The sequence below is a fragment of the Pyxicephalus adspersus genome, chromosome 1 (genome assembly GCF_032062135.1).
Source record: "Pyxicephalus adspersus chromosome 1, UCB_Pads_2.0, whole genome shotgun sequence".
Taxonomy (NCBI): Eukaryota; Metazoa; Chordata; class Amphibia; order Anura; family Pyxicephalidae; genus Pyxicephalus; species Pyxicephalus adspersus.
The window spans coordinates 61429665-61449897 of NC_092858.1; the positions used below are offsets into that span (position 1 = coordinate 61429665).

Sequence of the window (20233 nt, forward strand, 5' to 3'; positions counted from 1 at the left end):
TGAGTTGTTTTTTTCTAAACTAAAAGTATTTAGGTTAAATTGCCTTGTTGGCATTTTGACATGAAAAAAGTGGGTTTTGGGTTGCAGTATTTGGCACTCGATCTCTAAAAGGTTCACCATCACTGCAATATATAGGCTTGGAACTTATCCCAAGTGCTACTTATGCAAAAGTGTTTACACTTGAACAACACAAAACGTACTTAGAGGTTTTTGCTACCAACAAAGATGTTTGTGCTGCAAAGTGCTCAGTATTATTTGCCACTAATCTACCTATTGACTTCCGTAAGTGATACTTTAATTCCAAGATCCTAAAAAAATGTAACCCTGTGTGCACATCAAACATGTTTCACTAATCACTTTGGCTAAAAAAAATTCAATCAAAAAGTGTTATGTAATAATATTAATAATGTGCCCTGTGTACCCGTGTATGTGCTCTGTGTACTTACAATGTGTGCCCTGTGTACCCGTGTATGAGCCCTGTGTACCCGAGTATGAGCCCTCATTGTGCCACAACACCGACTTGTATGTTACCTGAAGAGGGTGTAACCCACTGAACAATGGCAGCTGGTCCGGGCTGCTCATGGAATACCTCGCTCCCCATTTGTGCTCAGCACTTCCATAGGCGGATGCGAGGTTTCTCCTGAGAGAAGAGGGTTAGTTATGTTTGTCCTGCGTCCCCCAGCCTCTCCCTCCCGCTCGTCAGGCAGAGGGCTGAGCCTGGCACTGGCGGGCAGGACGAGCAGGTAATCCCATAGAGCGGCTCGTGTTGCGGGATGTAACGGAACGATGCAGCGGCTTCCATATCATCCCCAGCTTCCCTTCCCACACCCCATGCGAGTCACTCGAACGATGGAGGAAAGTTTCCCGGGCAGATTATGTATTCCCAGCCCCTGTGGAGATCACCTGCAGGCTGCGATGCCCCCGTGCCAGGCTACCCTGCAGGGACCCGCCTGGTGGGGGTTGGCCCAGGTGACACGTGATGGGGCCCCCATGTACACAGAGCTAGCAGCAGGTGGAATAATAGAAGTGTTGTATTGTTGTCATCTGCTGAGAATAGAAGTGTTACATTCCTCCTGACACAATAAGAAATGGTTGTAATGTTTATGGTGTGATGCCTGGCTCCCAGCCACATCCTAGCAGAGCCATTCATAGTGACTGCAATACCTAAGTGTCACCATGTCACCCACACACACATCTGTTCCTACATATGCCTGCACACACCAATCATGGTACCCATGCTGCCAGTCTGCATTCCCATGTCTATCATGTATAACAATATGCTAGATTACACATTCATATCAATAAAGCTGATGGCTGCCTGTGTCCTGCTGTGCTACCCAGACATAGCAATGTATCAATACATGTTACACAGCCTGCAAAGCACACAATACAGTGTAATATAAAGATACAAAGTGTATGGAAAACAATTGTATCCCAACCAATAGGAAGGTAGATGAGATTGGCCAATCCGTGTATGGAGAAGGGGAAGCCAATAGGAAGCCTCATTGTTTGTAGCATATGGAAAGTGTGATGTTAGGAGGCAGATCAGTGTGTAAAAGGCTTCTTATAATAGGTGTGTGTTGTCCTTCTCTTTATTATGTGTTTGTCATTTGCAGCCCTCCCCTGTGATGGAAGCAGGCAGCCAGCTCCCCCAGACAGCAGGAGGAGGAGGAGGAGGATACAACAAAGACAGCAACACTAGTACAGTAACAATAGAAGCAGCACTGCCAGCATCTAGTGAGTTTTTCTTTTCTGCTTGTATTCAAAGCGTGTAAATGATCCAGGAGATCCATACATTCCCTGTATGCATACCTTCCTATAGATTGATGCTGCTGGTGTCTCTGTGTTACACTGTAGCTGCATCATCTTTTGCCCTTCTAGCTCCTGACACTTTCACACTATGTGTCAGATGAGCTGTACAGCTGAAGAGCTATTGTACTTTAACTTGACACAGGCGACTACAGGACTACAACAGGTATGATACCAATACTGGGCAATAAAAGCTTCCTAGATATTTCTTTTAATATTTAGATTGGGGCTGTGACTTGTCCCCAAAACAATATATTAGCAATGGATAACCTTAAAGGCAATCTATGGGGGGGGGTTAGTGAATACACATTTTACATTATTGCTGTAAACTTTGCTTGTGACATTCACGTCTGCTTATGCTGTTCTTTAGTATTGTGACTGTATTTTTATATACAGATTTATAGGTTCTGCAGTGATAAAATCAAATACAGCAAATGCCCTTTGGAACTTGTGTTGTGTTATTATTAAACAGGATTTATATTGCACCAACATATGCAGGGCTGCACATTAAATAGGGGTTGCAAATGACAGACAGTGCCACAGGAGGAGGAGAGGACCCTGCCCCCAAAGAGTTTATAATCTAGGAGGTGAGGGGAGTAACACACTATAGGAGTTGTGTTCAATAAATCTAAGGAAGACTTGCAATAAATTAAGAGAAGCAAATATTTGTGTAACAAATGCATTACACAATATGTTTAATAGAAAACATTTTTTTTAAAACATGCAAAAATTCCTCTACTTTAAACTGATCACATGTTCATATATTACTGATCACATGTTCATATATTAAAAACATAAAACTACCACTTAAAAGGGGTTAATTATATTGTAATTTTAAAACCAAAGTGCAAGTGTAGTATATAGAAATAAAAAAAATAGTTATATGGTTATTCTAAACACTTCATTTGTTAAATAGTTCACTATATTTTAAATATTTTATACATTAGCTTGGAATTCCTATGCCAGATTAGGATAGAAGTGAACAGCACATATTACAACCCAGACAAACAGAAAGTCTGCTGATTGGAGGGGAGAGTACAACAATAATCAGCAAGCTGCTATTCCTTCACTGCCCAGGCACATTCTTGTCTAAAGTGTATTGCTTTAAATGCAGTGGATCAAAATAAATAGTCAGTATCCTGCATACTGTAGTATTAAAAAAGCAAAAACTGGTTAAATATTTAATTGCATATAGTTGATTTTCAGGTGTGTATTTAGTTGTATCCCTACATTTATACATGTAATTGAAATAAAACAAATAAGCACATGTACTTGTTACAATAATTAAACATCTGTTCTCTGCATTTGCATTGTTCTTTATTTAAGGCCACTGCGCCCATGCACTTTTCCACTGAATACTACTGCACATGCGGCAATATCTTAATCAATTCTACTGCATCCATACTGTATTCTACTGAAGGCACCCATGCATTTCTCCAGTGAAAGCTGCTGCACCTGTACATTTTACCCATTCCCCACAGCACAGCAACACACAGGACCCCATTTCCCACCAATCCACATTTTTGCATGTTGCCACACATGCACAGTAATAAATTGATGTTATACAGCACATGCATCAGATGTCTGCACCATATTGGGTTGTTCCAAAGACTTTTTACACACAGAGTAGCATTGTCATTTTAGTGGAGACCACCACCACCACAAGTCACAAACGATCAACCATACTATACAGTTAGTCACTAATATGCATGTGCCAATTATCACCATTTTCAGGTATTCCAGATATGAACAATCGTGCACCATTGCAACCGGCTATTGTTTAGTAAATGGGCACACTTTTGCTAGAAGTGTATTAATTAACAAAAAAATAGTTTAAACATACTTGCAAATGTTTTTATGTCAAGTCTAAATTTAGCTGTTGTGCCTGCATTTACATTTTTATATATGCAGCTGGTAATATATGATATAAAAATGTGGCTGATTCAGTGGAAGGATAATGTGTGAGACAACCTAATAAATTCCCACTTCCATTCGCCTGATGTGTAAGCCCTAAATTCAAAAAGAGATCTCACTGCAGTCTTCTCCCCTGGACTTTTTTAAAGCTGGGTGGGAAGGTGCTGTAGGTGGGTGGTGGCCACTATGTTTTCACCCACTAATTCAGTAGCCACTCAAAAACAGCCAAACTCAGCTGGGGAAAACACTGTTTGCTAAAATATTTTTACAGTAGTTCACTCAATATTTGTTTAGCATAAACCGTCAGTGAAGCTGGGTGATCCAGCAAACCTGGAATGGCTTTCCATTTGTTAGCAAATGATTTCAATACTGGACCAGATTCATTCCAGATTTGCTTGATCACCCAGTTTCACTGATAAACGTGTATCCTCTTCAGCCTTGGAGAGCTTTAATAAATCAGCCCAGTGTGTCTATACCATGGCATGCAGAGCATGCCTTGTATTTAAAGGGACTTTACACATCTCAAGCTGACATTTACAGAAAGTTTCATGACTCCCACTGACTCAGATACGCCAAAGTTTGTAAATAGATCAGTGCCTTAGGGAAAGGAAATCTTTTGCCATGTTTTAAATGTAAATGTTCTTTAATAATTTGTTCATGTTCCAAGTGTGTGTCTATAGTCAAATTTGAATTGTTATAAAATACCAGTTTAAAAAGGTAAAAAATACATTGTAGTTTAGTTTATCTTGAATTACTATTTCAGCTAGTAAAATATTGGTTTTTAGATTTTAAAGTTTTTGATAGATTTGAACTAAATATATAATTCTGTCAAATTGTAATTGCTGCCTAAAGGCTTGTTGGAAAGTTTGCACCTTGCTTCCTGTCCCTGTGATAGTGGGACAAAAATCAGGAGAACTCACTGAAGAAGAAAGTCACAGATGATGATAATAACAGGACAGAGGCCCTAAACAGGTAGCATGAGAGGCAAACCTGATTTTTCACCACGCTTGCATTGGTAGTTTGATACATACTGTATTTGTCATTTTTGACCTTACAAACCTGTCCATTTCTGAAGAGTATGGTAAAACATTTTTCTGTTTACAGGTTTGTAACTGTGCACGATGCTGAAGTGTATAGGTTGTGATGAATGCATAACATGGCACCATCAGAATCCCTGGATCAAGACATTGCATTGTTTAGCCTTTCGCCATTCTGGGCAAGAAGCCTAGTGGGAGTTGTGTCTTTTGTGTGCTTTGTAAACTGTTATAATGGTAACTTTGTGTTTGATGATTCGGAGGCCATCATCAATAACAAGGTGAGTTGTGACATATTTTATTATGTGTGTAAAAAGTTGTTCATTCTTAAACCTCATTGTGCTTGAGATGTCTATTTTGGGTATTGCAATAAATCAAGTATTTTGTATGGATTGAAATATCTATTTGATAACGAGTTTAAATCCAAACTTATTTTGGGCATATATTAAATAATTAATTTTGTTTTAGTTAACTAAAAAAATATTTATGGAGAATTAACTACATATCTTGTTATGAGAAAATCAGTGCAGACCATTTGTTTCTGCACTATACCACAACTAGTCCATTATTCAAAAGATAGGAGACTGAGGTGAGCAGAGCAATAAAAGTACAACGCACTGTCAAATTGTAGCCTTTCTCTCCATGACTACATTGACAATTAAAGACCGGGAGTGTTGCATTATGCAGGGTTAGTGTATTTTAGTGTTTGCAAAACCTGTTCTCAAGGATAAATAATGCTAGACATGCATCATGATCAATATTTTCCTAATCTTAATTGTCAAAATTGAATATCCAATCTGGAGGTTCCCAAATTTGGTGCTGTAGCCCTAACCCTGTACTTTGCAGGTTTCCAAGATTGCTGCAGGCAGAGATGCCACCCCGGCTGGCCTAAATGATACCAGATTACCATTTACTTTGGCAGCTGCTGCCGCTGCCTTTTTCCTGTGCTCACCTACTTCAACCACATCATCACAAAGAGGGTCCTCACTGTTGGGGACCCAGGTCAGGAGCTGTGGGCCATGAAGGAGAGAGATGTAGGCGACAGCAGCTGCATAAATCTGGAGTGTTAATGAGGACATCTGTCCCACATTGGGCTTGATTTATTAACCTCCTTGCCTGGTATGATTAGTTTAGTATTTTTAATGTCAAATTGGTACATTTGACATTTAAAAATACTTTTAATTTTAATTTTGCCAGTCTCACCCACCAATGCAGCCACGCATGCCTCCCGCACACACATTGCATGCCCGCCTGGCATCTTCATCCCCTGACCTCGCGTCTCCAACATTAACACGCCAGGATGCGAGGCCAGGGGACACAGATGCTGGGAATCGCCAAGGGGACACAGATGCCGGGCTGGCATTGCTGCAGGACACCGTGGGCTTGTGAGGACCAGGTAAGCCCTCAATTCAACCCCAGGTGTGGCTCAGGGTTACCACTTTTTGTAATGAAATTTCACCTCGAGCCGCACTCGGGATTACCGCCAGGGGGGTTAAAGGCTGGTATGCTAGGACAAAACAAATACCTTAACAATTGTAAGTTATCTACCTTTTTATATAAAGTAAAAAGTTTGGTGATAGGTCCGCCATACCTTTGGATATCTTGAATTCGATTTAATTAATAAGATAGTAAACATGTGCTATTAAAATACATAGGATTAAATAAAAAAAAATAATTCTCAATGGTATCAATATTTTGTTTACGCATAAAAAAAAAAAAAAAATAATATAGGGTAAGGCTATGTTTAGACCGACACACGCTACTAATAGAGAATGAATAGGGTAGGCAGAGAGCAGTCAAGATCCACTTACTGCCCCTACTGTCAAATCTGTGTTGTGAACCATGTGGGAATGCTTTTTCCTGCAGCAGGTTTAAACCTGCCCTCAATAGTGTTTTTATGTTAATCCACGGTTTATATTGTTACATTTGGTCATTCTGGGGTCAGCGGGACATAATTATTCAAAAAAGAAGTAATATAGTGAGCCACCTCTTGCCAAAATTTTCTATTTTCTGGCAGTTCTAAAAGGCATGATACAGATCTGCCTGGTCTTGTGCACACTTGGGACAGTTAGAAGTGGGGGCATAACGCATCAGATATGCATGCTGTGGGGAGATATTAGGGGAAAAGGGGAAATTGTATGTTTTAATATGTCCTAGTTTATATACAAAAAAAAAGCATTTTAGGAGTCAGTACAGTTTTGAAGTCACCAAATCTCCTAAGACTAGCATTCAGAGGGCAGCAGTGTCTTAGATTCACTGCATTTGTTGCAGATTTGCAGCTATGAGGCTATAGGCACTGCCTTATTATAGTAAAGGTGTATATTAGGTGCTTTTATCAGGTCAATAAATTTATGTTATATTAGAAGAATAAAAGCCCTGTGGAATACATCTGCCTTCATAGTGTTAGTAAAACATTTCTCTTTTATTACGAACATAATTGTTGTTGTTATAGGACCTCCGAGCAGATACGTCAATCAGTGATTTGTGGTTCCATGACTTTTGGGGCACAAAACTCAGCAGCAATACTAGTCATAAGTCTTATAGGCCACTCACAGTCTTAACATTCAGGTAAGTTACTGTTTATTCTATGTATATGGCAACTATTTCATGTTGCAGCAGATCAATTTTTGCTTGTAACTGCAGGGAATACATTCGATTAAAATTGTCTAATTCTTTAAAAGGGAAGATAAACTCATATTGTGAAAGTGAATATTTTTGAATATTTTGTGATTGAACAAGGGTTCTTTTGAAAAATAAATTATTCTTGGATTCAAAAGGGATTTTGGATGCAACTGACCCTTTTCAGTCCCAAATCACTGGACAATACCCTGTATTAGGCTTAAAAATGTATGGCTTTTATATGGGTGGATCCAAGCAGCCCTGTAGCCATAATTCTGAGTGGTTCAACTCTTTTAAAAGCTACATTTAAAAAGCTACATTAATTAAAAAAATATTTTAAAGGGGAAAAAGGGAATTTTTGGTAACTTTTAATTATTTAACCGGGGTAAATCCTGCCCAGGAAAAAATTTTAAAATTTTTTTTCTTGCTTGTAAACCCTTGGATTAACATGAATTGCTGATGTGAATACTGAAAAATGTAATCTAAATTACCCCTAAACACATCTGTGCAAAATTTTATGTTTTTTATAAAATTTTTTTAACCAAAGTTACAGCAAATAAGTTAACACAGAATATACAAGTGTTCAAAGAAACATATATAAAAAAAAATTGAAAAAAAGAAAACAGGCATACGAATATGCACTTGAAAAATATGGAAGAAAGAGAAGTAGTTACACAATCTTGTTAACAATATCAGCAGTTTCCAACTCAAATATCATCCATAACTACAGGAGGATCATTATCTAACATTCTCTATGTAAGATTCTCATATTTCAGAAATATTTGTAACCTTAGTTTTTTTTTATCCAGAGATGCTTCAATCCAGGCCATTCTGAAAACATATTCTAATTTCTACTTAAAAAGACGGTGCATGTGAGTCTAACCATTTATGTAATATTGTTTTTTTTTTGGCCACTAGGGAGAGAATAGCTATTAAATTACGGCGTCCCTTAGTAATCCTTGCACCTTGTAAATTGTAGGTACCTAAATCAGCGGGACATAATTATCAAAAAAGAAATAATATAGTGAGCCACCTCTTGCCAAAATGTTTTAAATTTCTTGCAGTTCCAAAAGGCATGATGCAAATCTTCCTGGTCCTGCGCACACTTGGGACAGTTAGAAGTGGGGGATAACCCATCAGATATGCACGCTGTGGGGAGATATACACCCCCTGATAAATTCTAAGAGTCATTTCCCTATACATCGCTGAAGAGGAATGTTTATGTTTTAATATGTCCTAATTTATATGTAAAAAAGCATTTTCAGAGTTAGTACAGTATTGAAGTCACCAGACTAGCATTCAGAGGCAGTAGTGTCTTGGATTTACTGCATTCATTGCAGATTTGCAGCTATGAGGCTATAGACACATCACTGCCTTAATATAGTAAAGATGTATATAGGGTGCTTTTATCAGGTCCATAAATCTATATGTTATAATAGAAGAATAAAAGCCCTGTGGAATATATCTGTACAAATAAATCCTCATTGGGTGCTCACACTTTTGTACTAGCAAGTTCATTTTGAAAGACATCTCTTACTAAACTTTATTATCTCTTCCATGGTGTTTTTGTTATCCATGGCAGAGCTGGATTTTCCTCTGGGTTACAAAGACCCAGCTCTAGACACTGTTCCAGCTCTAGCCATGCTTATCAGCCTACTGCATTACACATTGCAGTGCTCTTCAGCCAATATTTCCACAGAACTCTACAGAGCTCTTAGCTGATCTTAGATGTCTATTCTTCATCATAAATTGAAAAAAATATATTTATGTTTCACTTTCTTTTAGGATCAATTACAGTTTGGCAGGCGGTTTGTACCCAGCTGGGTTTCATGTGGTCAACATACTACTACATTGCATTGTGGCTGTCCTGATGCTTGATGTTTTTTCACTGCTGTTTAGTAGCGGAGTTGCTGACAAAGGCAAGAAAATCCTGTATGCTCCAAAATCTGCACTGCTAAGTGCTTTATTATTTGCAGCTCACCCTGTACACACAGAATGTGTAAGTATCTGTTCTCGCTCTTGTTAAATAGGGCAGAGATAAAATGTGCTTTACGTGACATTACTTTATTAATTGGACTTCACAATATTTGTATGGAATTTTTGACTATTAAGTGGTAGCAGAGTAACCAATAGTTAGTGTGAAACCACTCTTGCTATTCAATCCTCACGGCTTGGAACAGTTGGATGCCTTACAACCTTCTGTCTACAAAATGAACAACAGTGCTTAGATCATGCATGCTAAAATACTACCATATTCTGAAGTACAAACACCTAAAATAAGCACTATATTTAAATCTGTATATATGTCTTGTGATAAAATTTTAAAGTATAAAAGCCTTTTCTTTATTACTTTTTCATGTGCCAGAATCTTTGCAGACTTCTGACCTTCTAAAGCAGTGTTTCTCAACACCGTGAAAAATTTTTCAGGTCTACAGGGAACCCCTGCTATAATTATTATATCCACAGCTCACTGTATACTAATGTGGTAGTCAGTAGGAAGAATGTCACCCTTACATTGCTGGCTATTGGAAAGGCAGTCATCTTTACAGAGAGTCAAAAATCATTGGAATCTGTTAAACCGACCTGAGAGTCACAAATTACTCATTGCTCAGAGCACCCTTAGCAACCAATGGAGGAACCCTGGTTGAGAAACACTGCTATAAAATGTAAAGTCTGGGCTCAGGCAAACCTTAAGCCACCAATATGAATTACATTTAAGACAATACAATGCAGATATTAATAAACTATCAGGTAAAAAAGACTATTATTTCAAGCAAATGTAAAGACAAAAGTTACCTGGAACCAGTCTTTGGGGGAAAGTTGTGATCTGCTATAGTTTTCAGAATTAAAATTATTTTTGTGAATTGTAATTAATGTGTTACATAGCCTGTTATTTTATTTTTTATAGGTGTCTGGAGTTGTTGGCAGGGCAGACCTTCTGTGTGCATTATTTGTTGTTTTGTCATTTCTTGGATACTGCAAAGCTCTACCAGGTTGTAAGTATTCATATTTATAGCACAAAGCCTGTGATGTGATTTCTTGCAAAAATAGTTCTTGTGCCAAGGAAGATATCTGTTATTTATTTTTTCAAGAATCCACCACCCATGTAGCTAAGTTTGTAAAATGGATATATTTTCTCTGGTCCAAAAGACTTACACCTGTCAGTATTTATTACAGTGTTACCGTAACCCATCAACAGCGAATATTGGCCTGTGATCTGGCAAGGATACAGGTGCAAGGGTTAGAGACACAGAAAAATTGTACCATAGAGTTTGCTAAAAGAGAGGCAGCTTGATTTGCATCTAACTGCATCCCTGATTTACTTAATAAATGTCCCCCATGGGCGTTGTACTGTGCAACAGGGTGTCAAGGGGATAAAACAAAACCGAACAGGGCATAAACAGCAATAATACAATTTAACCCTTCTCTCCTATATCCAGATAGGTAAAACTGAATATAGATTTGGAGCTTTATACCCCACAATGAAAGCAAACATAGAACCTGGTCAGCTCTGTGTACTAATTTTCCCATTGTATTGCACTAGAGTTTTTATATCTATATACATCATTGTAATTAATTTATAACTGTTAACATTACAGTGACAGTTAAACCTTTTAAGCTTTTACTACATGTCTAAAGCTCAACTAAACCCAAACCCAAAATCAAACAAAGAAAATTCTAATCATTGATTATGTTGATTAGTGTAAGTTATAAATCATGTCATTGTTACTAAACATTACAAATTCAAAAACCCATTATGTATGTATGCATGCATGGCTGTAGCTGTACACCTATTCCAGTTAGGACCTCTAGCCTTTTCATTTCCTTTTTAAGAGTTGGAGGGTCCCAGAATTGCTACTTCCCGTGTCTACAAGCCCTGCCCTTCCTCATAGAACACAAAAGGCCTGACCTAATTTGTTAAAGCTCCCCAAGACTGGTAAAGATCATGGAAGATCCTGGATCATCCAGCAAAACTGAAAAAAAATTCTTAAAAAATTTTTGCTGTTAGTTGGCAAATGTTTACAATCCTGGGCCAGACCCATTTCAGATTTGCTGGATCTAGCAGTTTCTATTATGATATACTATACACAACAGTGGTCGCCCGCTTTAAGGACCTCAAGGACCACTAAATTCATAATTTTATTTCCCAAAGACCATAAATATTAAGTTTTTCAAAAAGATAAATACATTTGTAAAATAATGTACTTCCTAATCTACTAGATTGTAAGCTCTTCGGGGCAGGGTCCTCTCCTCCTGTATCACTGTCTGTATTAGTCTGTCATTTGCAATCCCTATTTAATGTACAGCGCTGCGTAATATGTTGGCGCTATATAAATCCTGTTTAATAATATTAATAATAATGGTGCCTGACAAGGACTGTGGAATCTCTGATTTCTTGATCAGCTCACGGTTAAGTGAAGTATTACTAAAGTTACTATTATCATTAGTTGCATTGTCTTCGGTATTACTACAGAAATGCAAAATATACATATACATTCTTTTTCTCACCTATAGGTTTATTTCATTTGAATCTAAGACCAAACAAGAGATGATAGTTATCAAAGTCAAAATATTTGATGCCATTAAATATAACAGTTAAATAAAATACTGTTAGGGTTATACTTACCTAAAAGAGCATCTGAGAAATAAACAAAATAAAACAATCAGATGAGAATCGGTATTTGTGGAGCGGGGTGACTGTTGTCATGGTCGAAACAATACTGAAACGTATGGCTCGTACAACTTTAGACTACACTGACGTCACGCTCCGCCTCCCTTGTTTTTCTGTCTTTAGTACAGTTCATGAATTTAGTGCAATATAAAAGAGACAATTGTCATTCAGAATATAAGAATTTATATTTTTGTTTTATTATTATTAACACAGAAAAACTACAAATAATGTTCAAATTTTTTTGTGGACCTCCAACATTTTCTCGTGGACCACCAGTTGGCGACCACTGCTCTACAATCTTGGTGGGCTTTAATAAATCAGCCCCTCTATGTAGTGATGCTGGGAAATGAAGTCTTGGATCTATTGCTCCTCCTATTTTGTGTCACATGGCCACATCTGATTGACCATCCCACTGGGTAAATTAAAGAGATAAAGATGAAATAGCTGTAATGCAGTATGCAAGCTCTTCTGGCCCATGAAACCACTTTGCTTCTATACACTGGATATAACAGTACAATAATAAAATCAGATTATCAATACAGTCATCAACAAAAATTAAAAACTGGGGGTGTTGGGTGTAGCACTTTCTATGGATATTGATAGGTATACCTAATAAAAGGGAAGACCAATCAACCAGATGAAGAGAAGAAAGAGGGAAGAACAGAAAGAAGAAGAAGGGAAGGGGATAGGAAATAGACTGGGGGTTGAGAGAACACGCAGTACAAACCTTATTTTATTCAGGGATATGATTTGGTGAACTTGCAGTAGAGTCTTGTTGAATAAGAAGGGATCTATATTCAGATGAATAGATAAATTGCACCCAATAAAACCATGTTTGATACTTTTTAAGTACATTTGATTTGCTTTTCCCTGAACAGCAACTTTCAGGTTCAACTCGACCCACAACTACAACTGAAATACAAAAAGCCCTTCATTCTAATTTGCAATTGTTGCTTAATTTGCTCAAAACTAACAAGCACTACTAAACAAATTGCTCAGAACTTTTTTTATAAATCTACCCTTTAGTGTTTCACACCATGACTCCAATGCTACAATGCTATAGTTTCATATGATCAAATCATAAAAAATGTTTTAAGTGCCCTGTCTTTAACATATGCAAAGAAATAGCAGTGATCTGACCTTTTATATTTTATAGAGAACCCCTGCTGTTAGATGAGAACCAAGGATTCATGACCTCCTCTGATAAAAGCACTAAATCATCCTTAAGTATATTCTGTAGAAGAAACCTGATGTGAAAATACTACTGTTTCCAAAGAAGAATTGTGTTAAATGTTATAAACTTGATAGTTTGTCACTTTTGTACTGGAGGAGCACTATATAAGAAAAACTTTTAACAAACCACTGAACAGAATTTTAATGGATAAGAACTTCTCTTTGATCAATGACCTATATATAATTTGCAGTTACAGCATCTGTCACTTGAACTCTGTGGTTCTAAAAGGAAGTTTATATCTAGAAAATGTACTATGTAACTTCTAGCACATTCCGGTTTACCTGGCAGAATTATCCTTTATTCACTACTTGGTGAATCATGGCTCCAGAATGAAAAGTAATAAATAAATATTCACTGCTTGCCCGTTCAAAAAAAAAAAAACTTTTACAACCTCATTGTTTATTATATTTTTCAGAAATTGAAATAAAACAAAAGTGGAATAAATGTTTAACTGACAAGAGCCAACTGCTCTGTTTGTTTCTAATCCATTACCCTGTAAGAGATTTATCTATACTCATATGAATTCATTTGTCAACAAATGTAGTTTAGTATGACGATTTAGTGGCAGGTCTTTTTTTAAATATCAAGACCCTAGACAAGAATCAAATGAGGGCCTTCTTGGTGTGAATACTAAAGGTTTTAAGACATTACCCACTTCATAAGGAACAGAAGACTACTTTGTGCCTTCTATTTAAGCAGACCTTTTGCTAGAATTTAGTTATATTTAATACAAAAATTGGAGTATTACACAATGAGTTCTATTTATAAAACAAGTAATCTGACATTTAAATATTGCCTGGTGGGAATCAATTACTGCTGTTGAAACATATGGACATAGAAGATTCCCACCAGTGAATGTTTAAGGGAATGTCAGATTGTTTATGTCAGATGTTTTATAGATAGAGCCTCATGAGAGATTTTATTTTGTGAAATACAAAGAGGGGAAAGGCAGAAAGATGGTGAAGCGACATGTTTATGCTGACAAAAGGAATAATGAAAACATGGTATACCTACTAATAATTTAGAGGTAGATTAGGTCTGTACAGTGCAAAATTATTCCACATTGAAAATAGTAGTAAGATTAGGTGATGGAACAAAAATGAATTGACATATTTATTTATGAAGTGTCTAGTATCCCACAATGGAGTTTTCATTGGAGCAGACAAAGGTGGCATTTGGCATGTGCTATTTAACAAAGCAGACCACTGCACATGAGTAGTAGGTATTAACACTTAATATATAGGAAATTTATAAAAGCAGCCAACTGAGGAGCTGTCCATAATCTGTTTCTCGGAATAGTTTTTCATATACTAATCCTCTTTTCCAGTTGTAATTCTGGGCTTTCTGTTTTTTTCTATCTTGCTTAGTTTGTTTGCCCTTTTCTTTTGAAACCATAGTGGGTATTATTGCAGGAGTCTGCAAACTTTTATGGCCACTAGGCCATTTCAGGGGTGGGCGGGAGCACTTTGAGTCCGGCCCTGATGGCTACACCCACCACCAGGGAACACCCCCTGAAGTGAAATCCCTCTCCTCGGTATGCAATGCGAAGCCGGCCACGGTAAATAGGGGAGCAACAGCAAGGAGGCGGCACCGGAGCACCAGCAGTTCCTAATGCCCCCTCACAGATCCGGCCGGCAACCCGCGGCTCAGGAGTTGCCAGACTGCAAAAATTGTATTAATTTTAGAAAACCTCATTAGGCCATTTGGTTTCTTCAAACACTAATGTCTTTGACTTTTTTGAACCCAAAAATGAACCTTCACTTCAAATATATTGTAACCCGGGGACGGAGATTATACTAACCTTTTGAACATAAATATTATATTTCAGCTGTACTAAAATGACACATGTGTTTCTGTCAAAACCAATTAACATTTAAAGTGTAAATCCATTTTTTGTTAAGAAAAAAAAAATATCCCCTATGTGACCTTTGTACATTTCAGGGATTATTTCCTTTGTAAACCGATTTCTGAATGGAAAAAACTGGTTCAATATAACCACTGGGTGCATTTTCAGTTTTAATGAGGAAAGTTGCAGTGTCCGCATCCCTGTAAAAGTAGTTAACATTTAGGGAGTATTTCACCAAAACTGAAATTTCAGGGGATGCCTAAAACTGTATCTCTGTGCAGCCTTCTGGGAAAATCAATGAGTCAGTCGCACAATAAGGAATCATACACTGTTTGTACACTTTTAGTGTGGAAGATTGCAATGATTTTTTGGACAGATTTAGATTAGACAGATTAGATTGAACAGTTTTAGATTACTGCAGATAAAAAAGAAACATTTTAATAACGTTAAAATAAAAATTGGCTTTTCCAGCAATTGTATGTTATTATGTTTTTAATGAAAATAAAGCCAATGTATTCCATTTTATATTAAGCATAAAAAACTAATACTCCCACTTTTGAGTCAGTGACAACAAGAGGACATTCTAGGAATAGCTGTGGTTTAGGTTCCTTGCTCTGAGCCAGTGTATTGATTTCACATTTTATTTGCAATTAGATTCTCTGCATTTTTAACCAAGATCTATGCCACTTACTTCCAAAACATTTCCCATAATAACCACATCTTCTTTCTAATTCTAAAGACATTGATTGCTTCTAACATCAAAGAGTTCTATGGTCAATAATGTAATCTGTATTATCTTGCTGAGCATGTAAGGCAAATTATGTGATGTAAAGAAATTACAGAGATAACACAGTGACAATGTGCTTTATTGTTGTTTATGATTTATTTTTAATCAATATTACTTCACCAACAAGAGCCATAGCATAAAGTCTAAATGGATTTCTAGGCCTAATTAATATGTGACCCAGTATTTCTGAGTAGAGCCAAAACATTTTTTACAGTTGTGGGTGAAGTGGTAAAGGGTTATAAACTCTTACAGGTTGTCCTGATTTGTCATGTTTGACAAATATATTCTGAATTTATAGATGCTACTTTTAATAACCAAAGTGTGCAAATCATGGCTTTAATTTGTAATAATATTGATTAGCAGTTGCCAACCTAATACATACTGGGTAGGGCAGGTATTCAATATTATTTTCAGCAAGATGTTTTTGTGGCATAAATGCAGGCTTGGACTGGCCCACCAGTGGATTTTATATTGGGTGTATTTTGCCTAAAAGTATAGTGCCATCACCATGGGATGTAACTAGCTTACAAGGCTGTCAATAACAAAACCTGGCTCACCTCCTCATCCCACACACATCAACTACATTGAAAGCCCACCTAATGTCACTGATGTTTGGGTGCCATCTCTCCTCACAGTACCAGCATACGCACAACTCCAGATGTCATAAAGTGAATAAGTCCACCTGCCTACCCTCTTCGTAATTTTAGTGGTACCACCAGCTGTAGCAGGTATGGATGTAAAACCACTGTGTTCCTGATGATGCAGGAACTAGGGATGATCTGGGGTTTAAAGGTGCAGGAATTAAAGCCTTCAATCCTGCAGCAAATCCATCCCAGGTTTGCTGCATTCAGCTTCAGTGATGAAAGTGAATCCTTTCCATCCTTGGAGAGCTTTAATAAATCAGGCCCTTGATGTGGAAATGAATACTGACCCTTGTCTTGTTCATATTGAATATCCTGAAGATTATGGACATTAGACAACTATATAATTGTGCCGTTTTATTTGTAAGGTTTTGGCCTAACACAATGAAGATGTAGGGTGCCTTAAGAATTTGAAACACTTGATAATATATAATATTTTTTATATTAGGTTATTTATTGTGCACAATAATCCTGTGTTAACGTGTACACACTGAATAAGTGTAAGCCTAGGATTAATAAATCTTTTTCTGTCTTTACAGTCAATAAACGAGAACATACCTCGGCATTTTGGGTCATATTTAGTGTTTTTCTTGGTGCAGTTGCCATGCTGTGTAAAGAGCAAGGCATAACTGTTTTGGTAAGTAAACTAACTTACTAATTGTTTAAAACTGTTAAACTTAATAAAATAGATCAGGACACAAATAAATACATAAAATGTTTTGGTTAAAAAAAAAAAAAACTTTATTGCTTAGTGACTTTACCTTGAAAAAAACAAAATAGTAAAGGCATAATGAAAAACTAAATAACTTTTAAAATATTTAGAACATGCTTCCATGAGAGCATTATTTCAACACACAAAAGCATGCCTGCTACTCATGAATTAATATCCAAGTGGGATATATTTTCCTATAGTCTTGATAAATCCATAAAAAAGATTTTGATTTATTGATGTTGAATTTAAATATTTTAGATTTTTCTTCCCCATTGAAGCTTATGGTCTCTGGAAATGGAAATAAGAAAAGATTATTGTCTTTGCTAGGGTTTGAATGCTGTATTTGATGTCTTTGTAATCTGCAAGTTAAACATGCTGGAATGTATCCAGAAGGTACTGCACAGGGACAAAACCCCAGAGGTGAGTGTATTCAATTTCCCATTCCCTATTCAGAACAGATTCTGGGCTCCTCAGTTTCTGCACAGTGTGATCTTGTGTCTGTCGCTCAGTTGCATTCTTGAAAGAGTCTTTTTATTCAAAGGAAAAAAACTCCTGCCCTTTGATTTCCTTGTTGCTGTGGGAATATGTAGCCAAACCTATTTTGTTGAAAGGAGCAAAAGCCATATTTGCAAGGTGTGGTTAGGAAGTAACTCTTAATAACATTCATTCTTATTTCACTGGAGTTGAGAAATACCAATTCCATATGTGATGCACACTTTTATACTAAAAGTAATTAGCTACTTCCCACTATATATATATATATATATATATATATATATATATATATATATATATATATTTATTTTTTAAAGTGGTATTGCATTTTTCCATATACTGAAAGTGGCAGTGAACTGTTTTTTTCTTTTTTTTTCCTCAATCTCAATTTGTCAGAATGTAAACATTAATATAGTACTTGCATGCTTTTTTTTTCCTAGCAGAAGTTTCCATTTCTAAAAAAGGGATTGTTTACAAGGATCAGCCTCTTGGCCATTGGAGGAATGTGTGCGCTTTATATACGCTGGCGTATAATGGGCACTGGACCACCAGCATTCACTGATGTTGACAACCCAGCATCTTTTGCTGATAGCTTTTTTGTGAGAGTGAGTATCAGACATTACATTTTGTATGCTAAAAATGCCTAAGCATTTCATACAGAGATAACTATTTTGCTATTAAAGATGACTATTTAATCTTTAGGGGTTCACTGGAAGTTGATCTTCAGCATTCCCCCTAATTTGGTCATACTTCTGTAGTTTTAATGTTTGAATTGCTCTGGTATTTTTATATTACATTACTACTTTTACAGGTTCATATTCATTGTACTGTATTTGCTATGTACATTTTTTTCTTATTGCTTCTTGTTCTTTTGTATAGGTGTCTTGCTTTTTATTCTCTTGTAAAAGTGTAATATATATATATATATATATATATATATATATATATATATATATATATATATATACATACACTGGGGTTATGACAAAAAGGAAAGTGTTACAACAGTCAAATAAAATATGGTGGGTCTGCCTTGTGTGAAGAAAGGGATATTTGCAGGGATGGCAGAAGGTACTTTCAAGCTAAGAGCTTGAGTGTTTTGAAGTTATTAAAGTGTTATTTACTGTGTTTCAGACTGGATAGTTGAACGTGAATTATTAAAGTATCAAGTTTATCCCTATATTTTATATAAGGACATATGTGGACAGTATAAAGATATGAAAAAGAAGGCCGTCACAATGCAGTTGGGAACCTTTAATAATAGACAGACTTATGCAGTGTCCCTTGGTTTGAACTAATGAAATTAATAAAAAGAGGAAACCTAGCATAGACCTTGTTTTCCTGTAATTTTCAAATTGCTTATAGCAGTAGCTAAAACTGTAAATGTTGCTAAAATGTGATTTGCATGATACATCTTAGTGAAACTAGGGAGCAGTATGTTTTAACCTTGTGCAGAATACATGTATGCAAGAAAGTGCACCTGTGCTGATGATTCTGTTAACATTGAATATCAGACATTGAAATATTTTTTTTTTGTCTTAATGACAGGTAATAAACTATAATTACTATTATTCCCTAAATGGATGGCTGCTGCTGTGCCCCTGGTGGCTGTGCTTTGATTGGTCAATGGGCTGCATACCTCTTATTAAATCTCTCAGCGATTTTCGGATAATGGCACCAGCAGCACTTTGGTTCTGCTTGTTTGGCTTAATGTACCAGGCTTTATTCTCCAATAATGGCCAAACGAGAAGGTGAGATCTCTGTGTATTTCCAATAATGGAAGCATGGCTTTTTTGTCAGTAGGGTGCCAGGAGCTCATGAAACCTACATTTCTAGACACTACTTCTAATCAGTAACATAATTTTATTGCTTTATTTTATGACATATACCCTTGTCTGGCTCAGCTGTTGTATAGAGTGCCATGCTAGTATATGTCTGGCCTTTCTGTTCATTTAGTGTAATAAGGGTCTTTTCTCTTCTTTGTCCTTCCCAAAACCTCTTAATGTCTAATACATGTAAGTTGATGATACAGTAATTTCCACATGGACCTCTGTCCATTACTGAACTTCAGAATTTTTTACTGGAGAATAGCAAATGGATTATTGGGCACAGAAGACTTTACAAATACAAAATTGCTACATTGGTATTGCTAACAGAAAGAAAACAACTGATACAACTCAAACTTTGGGATATGATTTAGTAACTCTCCTAATGGACATGTGAAAGTCCATTTTTGGTTTGTATTGCTTAGCTGATGTGATGCATGTAAAAATACATATTTAGTTTTTGTAAACTATTGTTTATATTTCTATTGTTTATCTATAAGTCATTTTTAGGCAGCTTCTAAATTTTAGGTTTGTTTGCTATTTAATCTTCCTCTGAATGTATACAGATTTAAAATGTATTTTAGTAGCTGCCTTTTATGTCAGATACTTGAATATTGAATATGTGATAAGCCAACACCTATAGC

General features: G+C 36.5%; 1 protein-coding gene across 4 annotated transcripts in view; it reads left to right on the forward strand.

Annotated features, from left to right (window-relative positions):
- Positions 1 to 676: 676 nt before the first annotated feature.
- TMTC4 (transmembrane O-mannosyltransferase targeting cadherins 4) overlaps positions 677 to 20233 on the forward strand; it is a 36358-nt gene continuing 16801 nt past the window's right edge. Inside the window, exons 1-11 of one of the 4 annotated variants that reach the window (XM_072411591.1) lie at positions 677 to 743; positions 1617 to 1737; positions 4828 to 5038; positions 7210 to 7325; positions 8186 to 8248; positions 9162 to 9375; positions 10285 to 10372; positions 17096 to 17193; positions 17596 to 17688; positions 18204 to 18368; positions 19312 to 19514. In XM_072411591.1, the coding sequence (XP_072267692.1) occupies positions 4871 to 5038; positions 7210 to 7325; positions 8186 to 8248; positions 9162 to 9375; positions 10285 to 10372; positions 17096 to 17193; positions 17596 to 17688; positions 18204 to 18368; positions 19312 to 19514 (1208 nt within the window). In that variant the 5' untranslated portion in view covers positions 677 to 743; positions 1617 to 1737; positions 4828 to 4870. Of the gene's footprint in view, positions 744 to 1539; positions 1738 to 4827; positions 5039 to 7209; positions 7326 to 8185; positions 8249 to 9161; positions 9376 to 10284; positions 10373 to 17095; positions 17194 to 17595; positions 17689 to 18203; positions 18369 to 19311; positions 19515 to 20233 lie in introns of those variants that run through there. The other 3 variants (XM_072411600.1, XM_072411608.1, XM_072411617.1) reach the window with 3 other exon arrangements.